The sequence below is a fragment of the Quercus suber genome, unplaced genomic scaffold (assembly GCF_002906115.3).
Source record: "Quercus suber isolate HL8 unplaced genomic scaffold, Cork oak 2.0 scaffold_1038, whole genome shotgun sequence".
Classification (NCBI taxonomy): Eukaryota; Viridiplantae; Streptophyta; class Magnoliopsida; order Fagales; family Fagaceae; genus Quercus; species Quercus suber.
Window position 1 is genome coordinate 17,745 of NW_027070449.1, and position 11,456 is coordinate 29,200.

Below are 11,456 nucleotides of genomic sequence, written 5' to 3' on the forward strand. Positions count from 1 at the left end.
GATCCAATTCCAATCTCATTTTCAAGATCACGAACACTACACTTCACAGTTTACATAATTTTGGCTTAGGTAATACTTGTTTTGTCTTTTCCTTTACATTTTTGTCAAGTGGAGTGTGTACGTTTTTTTTTTTTTTTTTTTTTTTAAATTTTTTCTTATGGTTGATTTTCTTTAGTGATTGTTCCCTATCTAGAGATATTTACGATACAAATTCCCCACCTCTAACTATCAAATTATAAAAAATAAAAATATTCTCAAATTTTCTAAAATCTAAACAAAAACTTAATCACCCAAGAACACACAATTTCTCATCTATGTGTTAATTGATCATTCATTTTTCTCTTTGTAACCTAGGAAAGGAAGAAACACAATGTTGACAACTAATGAAGAATTGCCTGAGGACTTAGTGATACAAATTTTGCTATGGCTGCCTGTGATGTCACTACTGCGACTCAAGTGTGTCTGTAAATCATGGTGTGATCTCATTAGTGGCCAAAACTTCATCACTAAACATCTTCTTCACAACCAGACCACCTCTAACAAGAATATGAATGTTGGTTTCCTTCTTCTCCGGCGTGAGAAAACTTCCCATAATTATGTTTTCTCTAAGCTTCCATATGAAACTCTTGAAATATCTTCGACACAAGCTGTTCCTTCATCGTGTTTGGGTACTAATAAGACGGACAAGTTTGACATCGTTGGCTCATCCAATGGTCTTGTTTGTTTGCGTGTTCATGACTCCTTGAATATTATTCTGTGGAACCCAGCAACAAAAGAAACAAAAGTTGTTCCACATTCTCAAATATCCTATCCACAAGGCAAAGCCTTCCCTGAAGATCTTGGGTTTGGTCTCGACATCAAATCTAATGACTACAAGGTGGTCATGATCTTAGAAAACTATGACCATCCTGAATTACCCTTTTATGAAAGAAAAAGATTTAGTGTTGCTGAGGTATATTGTTTGAGTACTAATTCATGGAGAAAGGTTCATGCATGCGTGCCGGGTAATATTTTAAGGTTTAATTTTTCTCATAGAACATACACGAAAGGGATGCTTTCTTGGTGGGCACATCATAGTGGTGGTAAATGCAATCAGTGCATTATATCATTTGATATGAGCAATGAGTTATTTCTAACAACAACTCTACCAGATAATAGAGCTATTGGGTATGGACATTATTGTCTAAGAAGGTTTTTCGTGATAAATGAATTGGTTTCTCTAGTTATTTTTATAGAAGATGTAGAATTGTCAGGGAGTTTTTTTCATATATGGTCGTTGCTTGAATTTGGTGTTAGGGAGTCTTGGACTAAGCTATTCACTATTGGACCTCTTATGGGAATTGAAAAACCATTAGGATTTTTTAAGAATGATAGCATGTTCTTGGAGAATAATGAAGGGCAATTACTCTTGTATAACCTCTCTACCCAAGAAATGACTAATCTTCAAATTGGTGGAGTACGGAAATCGTTGGAAATAATTACTTACATGGAGAGTCTAATTTTTGTCAAAGGAGAAAATGACCTTGAGGACCAGAACAGCACATAAAAGAGGTTCTTATATCCTCAAAGCTTGTAGCCTTGTGGGTCAGCTATTATTGTTCTGTTTTTGTTCTTTAAAAAAGTTGCAATTATCAAAAACATTTGTCGACTACCATGCAATGAATTTTTACAATATTTTCTGCGAAAATGTGAATGTTTCTTGATATTTTAGAACCTTAGTAGTTACTAGTGCCATTAAAAAAAAAAAAATAGTGATTAAGGTAAATTACTAAATTTAGAATTTATTGATACCATTTAAAAGTGCTTAAAACTTTTACCATAAAAAAAAAATAAAAAAAAAGAAAAAAAAAAAAGAAAAAGAAAAAAAAAGAGATATTAATTTTGGTAAAATCTTCTTCTTTCTTTTTTTAACTAGACAGTATTACTATATTAGGATGGTTTCACAGACAGTGTAGTGTAATAATTCTTTGAGCTTTCCAAGCACAGAAACAACACAATATACACTCAGAATGAGGGGACAGCCCATAGTTATATGTTAGATCATACAATTTGGATAGTGTACAATCTTTTTTTTTAATATCTTTTTTTTATCTTTTTTCTTTTCCCTATTATATTACTTGCACAAGATAGATAAGGAACACTTTAATTACAATTCTAAGATTATAGAAACCACCTAAAAATAGTTTGAAGGAAACCATCCCCTTATTTGTATAATAATATATACAAAAATATAAATATAAAAGTAGATAAAAAAAGAGTTTTAAAGTTTGATTAAAAACTTGTTAGCATCACATTGATTTTTGTAAATTATACTTATGATATTGTTTATATATATATATATATATATATTCAAAAGTTAGAGAATGAGGGATTTGAATTTTAAGTGTCCCCATTAGAAACATCAACTTAGTATGTAATTTTTTTTTTTAATTATCTTCAAAATTATTCTTTTTAAAAATTTAGTGGCCATGCAATTGTGGTTTCTCAAAGCATGTTTCATTTAGTAATTTTGTCAATTGGAATTTAGAATATAAAATTCAGAAGGAGAGAAATAAGGTGTGCAATTGGAACTGTTGATTAAAGTGAATGGGATTTTTTTATAAAGAACAGAGTTACACCAATGTCAAACACATTGAAATACTTTTTCTATGATATATGTTTCCTAAATTAATGTCTTGTCCTAAATACAACATCTCTAGATAAATGCTAAGATTTTGGGGGAGGGGATCAATATACTAACATCGAAATTTTTTTCCATTTAACATTATTTTTTAAATATTTTAGTTAATTGTCATATTTGCAAATTATGTAGCAAACTAGCATTTTGAGTTTTAGAAACTCGAGTTCAAAATGGAACTCGAGTTTTTAAGACTAGAGTTACATGAGAGGGCAAGCTGACATGGAAAAAAAATCCACATGGATCGAGTGTTTAAAACTCGATTTCTGTCCTTCTTCTTATTCTTCTTTTTCTTCGCCTGGTCCGTTCTTCTCCTCTGTATTTTTTGGGTTCTTCTTCTGCAGGTTCCTTTCTTTTTTGTGCTTGGGTTCCTTTCTTTTTCTACAGGTTCCTTTCTTCTTCTTCACCATGGGTTTCTTTCTTCTTCATGTTTTCTTTGTATTCTTGTGGGGACTGTTCTTCCTCTTCCTCTGTCACTTCGTCTTCTTTTCTTCTTCAATTTCAGATCTTCTTCTTTCTTCTTTAGATTGTTCTTCTTATTCTATGAAACTCGAGTTCCATGTGGCAAAAATATTTCCATGTCAGCAACTGATCTCGAGTCTTGGAGACTCAATTTCTGCACCGAATTTGAGTTTCAAAGACTCGAAATGTTAGTTTCCTAAATGATTTCAAAACCTTGCTAACTAACTATATTATATCCCCTCACTAGGCTAATCTGCAAATATCCCCAGTGATTCCTATTACCATGTCAATGAAAATGAAGATTGGTGTCAAATTGTCAGTGAATAGTGTCATAAGGCACACAAAAAGACCATCATTGAAATATAGGAAACTGTTGTCTTTTTTTGAAGGTAACAAAAATAAGTAAGTACATTCAAGATGCTCTAGATATAGAAATTTCCTTCCTTCGTTATTAAGATATTGTTGGGAATAGTAGGAGAAATTATACCATCCTTATGATGGACAAGTGATATAGTCTACCATTTCAATAAAAGACTTTCACCTATTTAAAATTGTTGAGTCAGCATTTAGTTTTTATTTAAAACTCCACAATTTTAAACAAGTGGGAGTCTTTTACTGAAATGATGGACTACATCACTTGTCCACAATGAAAACCTTATAATTAATTTCTCGGAATAGTAGACCATATTGATTTGGGAACCTTTTTTTTTGGGTGAAAATATTGATTCGAAAACTTAATAGTCTATTTGGATTGAGGGAGAAGGGAGGGGGAGTATATTAGAGTTGGCTGAAAATTAAGATAATTTTAGCGAACTCCTCTCTACTCTTCCTTAATCCAAACAAGCCATAGTATTCAATGAGAAATTTATCTTTAAGATCATTCTTGGTATTGCTGCTTTTTGCTCACAAAAAATTTCAAGAATAATGAGGTCCAAAACTATATATATCTTCATCTCCAATAGCTAGCCATGAATTAATACTCAAGGTCTTATATCCTCTAAAGGATTAGATAATAAAAAAATAAAAAAGCTAATCAAAAGGACATAGAAAACATTGCAAACTAGTAACCGAGTTTTATTTGGGCTTGATTATAAAAGAAAAAAAGTTTTATTTGGATCTATCTTTTTATACCAATACTACCATCACTTTCACACTTTAGTTAAAAGAATAGGCATGGGCCCAATTTTTCCACTGAAAATGGACATGGACCTTTGGGCCTGCAATGTTGTATTTAGAGACCATTATCCTCACTCCACAGTGAAATTATGAAAAGAATTGGGCCTTTACCTTTGGGCTCCAATGCATCAAGAATTAAATCGTATAAAATAGAGCAATTGCCTTGAAACGAAGTCAATGAAAACAATCGCCAAGAAGAATCCTATAAACACAAGAATAGACAAAATAGAAAAAGTGCTCCAAAGGTTTATAATCCTGGCATTATTTTTATCTCTTAAGATGTTTAGTCAGATGACATTTCTTCAATATAAATCTGATTTTTACGAGAGAAGTTGGAAAAGAATATGGGTTTTTCCCACTTCAAAATTCTACAATATCTTGATTAAGACATTGTTATTTTTTGGATAGGTAAATAGTGAGGGAAAAAGTGGTGGTAAGATTCGAACCATATACATGTGGTACTACAAAGAATATCATTATCATTAAATTGTCATTTTCAACGTTCCTTATAAGAAAGAGATTAGGCAATACCATTAACCACTAAGGTTTTCGCTAGATTCAATGGGATTTACATGGATATCATGTGCTTGTAATTATACATAAGTGGTGCAACATATTTTGAAATTTAAAATCAATACTCATCCTTTATTATGAACCCTTTATCCAGGAAATTAGAGGTAGCAATCTGCATTTCTCTTGCATATGATTGCTTCTTAAAATTTCCATTTTCTTTTCCTTGGAAGTTTCTTAACTCTCGCGATTACCCATTTTCCAATGAATCTAAACCAAAATTTTGGTGTTGAGATAAAAGTGTGTGCACCTAATACATGCCAAAGTCCATGTAGGCACATGCACTCTCTTAGCATACACACCTTTAATTCTTATCCTTTAAGTTATTAGCACATCATATATGTGAGGGATGGGAAATTATTTTTATGTATCACAAGTGAGCAGATTCCTAATTGATATAGGGAAAATTATTAGGTACTCTTGGAGTACCATAAATACGTATTCTTCTCTCTCACATAAATGGTGAGTCTCACCATGAATTAAATTAGTGGGACCCACCATTTATGTGGGAGGAGGGAGTATGCATTTATAGTACTTCAGGAGTACACAATAATTTCCGAGAATGAGAAATTATAGAGTCCTCTGGTGGATCATATCATTTTCTACCATTTCACTAAAAAACTTAGACTTGTTTAAAATTGTTGAGTCAGTAATTAATTTCTGTTTAAAAAAAATTTCTAACTGACAATTTTAAACAAATGAAAATTTTTTTAGTAGAATGGTGGACCACATCACTTGTCCACCATGTGGATCTTATAATTTCTCCTTGAGAAGAAAGGGTTATATTAAGCGCATTAAATGTGATATAACATGCCATGCATAATACAATCATGCAGCAGGTTCCTTTAACACATTACCTTATTCTCATTTTTTTTTTTTTTTTTTCCGTAATGGCTATTAAAAAGGAAAATATGATCTATATTCTCATGTTGTTTAAACTATTAAAAAAAATTATATAACATGCATTATGGAATATATAACTTGGTGATATTATTGCTTCATAAAATGGTAGGGATTTGGAACCTTATTAGTAGTAGAGTGTATTAATATGGATTATTGCATGGTCTCATTAATTTATATAGAATATTATCAGCATTTTTTTCATGCATATGTTCATTTGCCGTATTTAGTAAAAAATTTCAATTGTAAGAATATTACAAACATTTAATGCATTAGAGTAGTAGAAGATGCTATATAATCTCCACCCTTAATGTATTATTGTTCTAACTTTGTAAGATTGTATCACTATAAGAAAAAAGACTTAATACAATGAAAAAAGTCGTTGCAATAACAACTAATGTTGCAATAGGTGTTATTGCAATGACAAAAAAGTTGATGCAAGCCGTTGTAATAAACTCCAAGGTAATAGGTTTATGCAACACTAGATTTTTGTTGCAATAAATTTCATATATTGCAACGATTTTCAATTGTAAGAATATTACAAACATTTAATGCATTAGAGTGGTAGAAGATGCTATATAATCTCCACCCTTTATGTATTATTGTTCTAACTTTGTAAGATTGTATCACTATAAGAAAAAAGACTTAATACAATGAAAAAATTCGTTGCAATAACAACTAATGTTGCAATAGGTGTTATTGCAACGACAAAAAAGTTGATGCAAGCCGTTGTAATAAACTCTAAAGTAATAGGTTTATGCAACACTAGATTTTTGTTGCAATAAATTTCATATATTGCAACGATTTACTTTAAAAATCTTCTTGTAATAGGTTATTTTTTTTATTAAAAAAAGCAATGCAATAGGTGTTATTGCAACGACAAAAATGTTGATGCAAGCCATTGTAATAAACTCTGAAGTAATAAGTTTATGCAACAGTAGATTTTCGTTGCAATAAATTCCATATATTGCAACGATTTATATATTGCAATGATTTATTTTGAAAATATCGTTGTAATAGGTTTTTTTTTTTTTTTAATTAAAAAAAGCAATAGGTTTATGCAGCACCAGATTTTTGTTGCAATAAATTCCATATATTGCAATGATTTACTTTGAAAATCTTGTTGCAATAGGTTATTTTTTTATTAAATTTAAAAATAAATTTAAACATAAATAAATCATTTTTTTAAATAATAATTTTTTCATTTTTTTTTAAATCATCAACAAAATTTGATGTGAAATAAAGATTTAACCTATTACAATAATATAGTTTGATGTGAAATTAGAAATTACCTATTGCAACAACAATCTCAATGTAAAATAAGAGTTACCTATTACAACAACACATTTTAATGTAAGATAATAATTATTGTTATAATCTCATATTAATGAAAAAAAAATAATGTCAATTTCTCAAATTTTCCCACTACTCAATTACTCACTTTTATTACATCAACAAAATTTGATGTGAAATAAAGATTTAACCTATTACAATAATATAGTTTGATGTGAAATTAAAAATTACCTATTGTAACAACATATCTTAATGTAAAATAAAAGTTACCTAGTACAACAACACATTTTAATATAAGATAATAATTATTGTTATAATCTCATATTAATGTAATAAATTTAAGTTACTATTACAACAATAAAACAAACTAGAGATGTAATAGTAAATATATATATATATATATTGGTTGCAATAATACTTGTTGTATTATGTCTTTTTTCTTGTAGTGTGTGGTGCATGTAAGGGAGCAAAATGAAATTGCTTTTGTCTTTGTGGTTGGTTTTTGTGATTGGGATTGTTGATGGTGAGGCAGATTATGATTATTTTTACCTTATGTTGCAATGGCTGGAATCCTACTGCAACAAAGGTAAAGTAACATGCTATGATGATGCCTGAAAATATCGATTCACCCTTCATGGGATGTGGCCCCAAAAGACTGGGCAAGGGGTCTCATGTCCTGGAAGTCCTGACTTTCATTTCAATGAGGTATTAAAGACTATATTTTTGTCTTAAAAAATCGTTTTAGTACTAGCAACCATTATTAGTTTTATTTGGCTTAGGAATTTCTTATATTTCACATAACCTGCAGGTGCAAAGAGGTTTGAATAACCTCCTAGGTAGAATGGACCATTAGTGGCCAAGTTTTAATGCAGCACACAAAAGAAGCAATAGGTTTTTTTGGAATACCGATGGAAAAAGCTTGGCACATGCACTTCCTTCACGTACTTTGATAAGGCTATTTCTAGAGCAGAATATCTTGGGCCCAGCTCCCCTCCCGTTACAAATCCTCCCTTTCTCTCCATTTTTTAAATGGATGAAAGACATGTGTTAAGTGAAAGATCAAAGGGCAGAAACCAAAGCCACCTCAAAACCCAATTTATCTCTCTCTCTCTCTCTCTCTCAACCAAACCTTTTTTGCAACCCATCTCCCTTGGTAAGTCCATTGGACCATCAGCAACTTCCAATGGCAAACCCACTGCCGCCCATACACTAATGTCAATGCTGTCCACTGCCAAGACTGTTTCACCACTTTGAAGGAAGGCTCCAGGTTAGACCTCACCAAATTTCTCTCGATTGCTTCACCACTTTCAAGGACAATCCCTAATTACCCAATACCATTTCTCTAGGATTCGTTTCTTCCCTCCATGTAATTTCCTGCTTTTCTTTTCCCATTTCTCAATTTCTTTCCTTCGGCTTTAAAATTGTTTGTTGGGTTTGCTTGGTTTTTTTTTTTTTTTTTTTCCTTGTATCTCAGATTCTCTTTAGCTTTAATTGCTTTTTTTGTGGGTTTGTGCTAAATTAATACAAACAGACAATAAACAGTACTATAGGATGAAAGGTTAAGTGGCAATTATGAAAGTCATAGAAAGTGGACAAGAAGAAAAACCTAATGTACGAAAATTTTTAAGAAAACGAAGACGAAATGAATGAAGAAAGAAACACAAATTATGGGTTTGTAAATTTGGTGTCTCAAGGGTTTGTCAGTTCCAAAATTATAGATTTCCAAACTTTTAAAGGAAAACATTTGGAATTTGTTTGCAGTATTGGTGTATGGGCGCAGTGTGTCTGTCATGGGAAGTTGCTGGTGGTCCAATGGGCTTACCAAGGGAGATGGGTTGCTAAAGGTTTGGTTGATAGAGATAAATTGGGTTTTTAGCGGCTTTGTTTTCTACCCTTAGACATGTCTTTCATCCATTTAAAAAATGAAGAGAACAGGAGGTTTTATAACAGGAGGGGAGCCGGTCCTGAATATCTTAACCTATACCATATATATTTTAAAGCAGGTTTGCATATTTATTATAATGTTGAATTGTATTTAAAAATTAAACATTGGGTATTTTTCCTTTAATAATTTCATGTGCTTTTCTTAAATAGGAATTGTTGAAGTAACATAGCAGCAGGACATTCAGAGTTTAAACAACAGAGAGGTTGAACAAGATAAGGACAAAACGACATCAAATAGTTTTGCAATCAGAAATAAGGCAGCAAAAGAAATGGCAACGTTTAGTTTAATGAAGACATGCAGCCAACAAAGCTCGCACATGAGAAGAAGCAAGGCAGATTCAGTTATTCAAAGAGCCAGCTATCACTCATCCATTGGTTGAAGTCTTAAGCCGTTACACAGTGTGATTAGTTAGGAAGTTAGCTAGAGAATTCCTATTTTCCCGCTTCATTTTGCTTCCTCTGTTTTGTATAAAAGGCAGAGTAGTTATTTATGTATACACTTTTCTTCAATAATCAATATCAGATTCTCAATCAGAGTTTTCTACTCTCTCTCTCTCTCTCTCTCTCTCTAAATTTTTTAAAGTTCTGTTAGCTTCTAGAAAGTTCTGTTTTCTTTACATGGTTTAGAGCTTGTTTTGCTTATCCATGGCTTCTGATTTAGCTGTTAATACTTCTAATTCCAACTCTACTCAGTCTGTTCCTTCTTTCAGTACATCAATGGTTGACAAATCTGTGAACAATCCTTACTTCTTGCCAGTGACTGAGAGTCCCAGAATCATTCTCACATCGCATCCATTAACTGGACCTGAGAATTGTATGAGTTGGACAAGATCAGTGTTTTTGGCCTTGAGTGCCAAGTTTGGCTTTGTGAATGGTTCAATTCCAGAGCTAGATCCATCTTCGCTGTTGTTCAACACTTGGAGTAGATGCAACACCATAGTCCTTTCATGGCTAACCAATTCTCTTAGTATGGAGCTCAAGGCAAGTGTCATGTATATCAACATCGCTAAAGATTTGTGGAATGATCTCAGGGATATGCTTTCACAAGGAAATACTTCAAGATTGTTTGAGCTTCAAAAGGAGATCTCTCATCTTTCATAGGGGATCACTCTTAGTGAGTTCCTATTTTACTATATTCAAAACACTTTGGGATGAATTCATCAATTATCAGCTTTTTACTGTATGCACCTGTGCTTGTACATGTGGATCTAAATCCTCTCAATTGGATGCTTAGCATAAAGAGCATGTTTTTCGTTTTTTTATGGGATTGAATGACAGTTATGGGAACATTATTGGTCAAATCTTGTTAATTGAACCTTTTCCTTCATTAGCAAAGTTTGTTCTTTGATTTTACAAGAAGAGAAGAGAAGAAGTATAGGTCATGGTGCTAATATGGTTTATCTTGCTGAGGCTACTGTTATGTATGCCAACAATGACAAAATTTTTCAAGGTCACAAATAGGGTTTTCATGGTAGAAAGGGAGGAAATTCTAAGAAGGAAAGGCAACTTGCATCTATTGTGGACTTACTGGACATATAGCTAAAAAATGCTACAAATTGCATGGCTATCCTCCAAAGTATAATTCTAAAGGGAGTAATAAAGCCTTGGCCAATCAGGTTTCAGCAGTCTTGCCCACTAGTAATCTTAGAAGTGTAGATGGTTTTGCTACAGGAACCTCACAATTCTTCAAGAATAATTGTGTTTTCCCTAATGCTGGTTGTCAATCTGATATGGCATATTCACCACAGAACTCTTTTGGTTCAATATCACAAGCTTCTTTGCCTCAGTGTCCTATAACTCAGGTTCAATGTGAGCAACTTATTAATCTTTTGAAGGATCTTAAAGCATTAGGATCAGGGTTTGGTACTTCACCAACTCATCAGGCTGCTTCTGTTATGGCTCTTGTTTCATCCACTTCAGCTACTTCTTCTCTTGCTTCTTCATCCTCGCCTTCTTTTCAATAAAACTTCTCAGGTAATCCTTACTAGATTCCTCCAAACTTGTCACATTCAATTTTTTTTGCTCATATAGTTGTTAAGAAAGCATTCAAATCCAATGATTGAATCATTGATACTGCTGCAATAGATCATATGTTTCATTCAGTAACTCAACTTACCACCATCACTTTAGTTGTTCATTCTTTTGTCCATTTGTCAAATGGGGAAGAGGCCTAGTGACACATATAGGCACTATGCAAATTTCTGCCACTTTAATACTCACTAATGTCCTATGTGTTCCCTCTTTTAGTTTTAATCTCATATCAATTAGTAAACTTACAAAGAATCTATTTTGTTGCCTTATTTTTCTTGGTGATTGTTGTTTCATCCAGGACTTTGCTCAATGGAGCATGATTGGTCTGGGTAAAGAGAGCAAAGGCCTTTATCTACTGCAACATGCTCCTTCACACACTGCATTAGTTGCAAATGCTAGCTAT

General features: G+C 32.3%; 2 protein-coding genes across 2 annotated transcripts; both read left to right on the forward strand.

Moving 5' to 3' along the window:
• Window positions 1-370: 370 nt before the first annotated feature.
• Window positions 371-1,546, forward strand: LOC111986050 (F-box/kelch-repeat protein At3g23880). Its single transcript, XM_024017689.1, has one exon. The coding sequence runs from the start codon at window positions 371-373 to the stop codon at window positions 1,544-1,546; it is 1,176 nt and encodes a 391-aa protein (XP_023873457.1).
• Window positions 1,547-9,667: 8,121 nt separating this feature from the next.
• Window positions 9,668-10,123, forward strand: LOC136065594 (uncharacterized). Its single transcript, XM_065769058.1, has one exon. The coding sequence runs from the start codon at window positions 9,668-9,670 to the stop codon at window positions 10,121-10,123; it is 456 nt and encodes a 151-aa protein (XP_065625130.1).
• The last annotated feature ends 1,333 nt before the right edge of the window (window positions 10,124-11,456 follow it).

Excerpts from the sequence above, each read along its gene's own strand:
- LOC111986050 (XM_024017689.1), top strand. The coding sequence starts at position 371 with ATGTTGACAACTAATGAAGAATTGCCTGAGGACTTAGTGATACAAATT.
- LOC136065594 (XM_065769058.1), top strand. The coding sequence starts at position 9,668 with ATGGCTTCTGATTTAGCTGTTAATACTTCTAATTCCAACTCTACTCAG.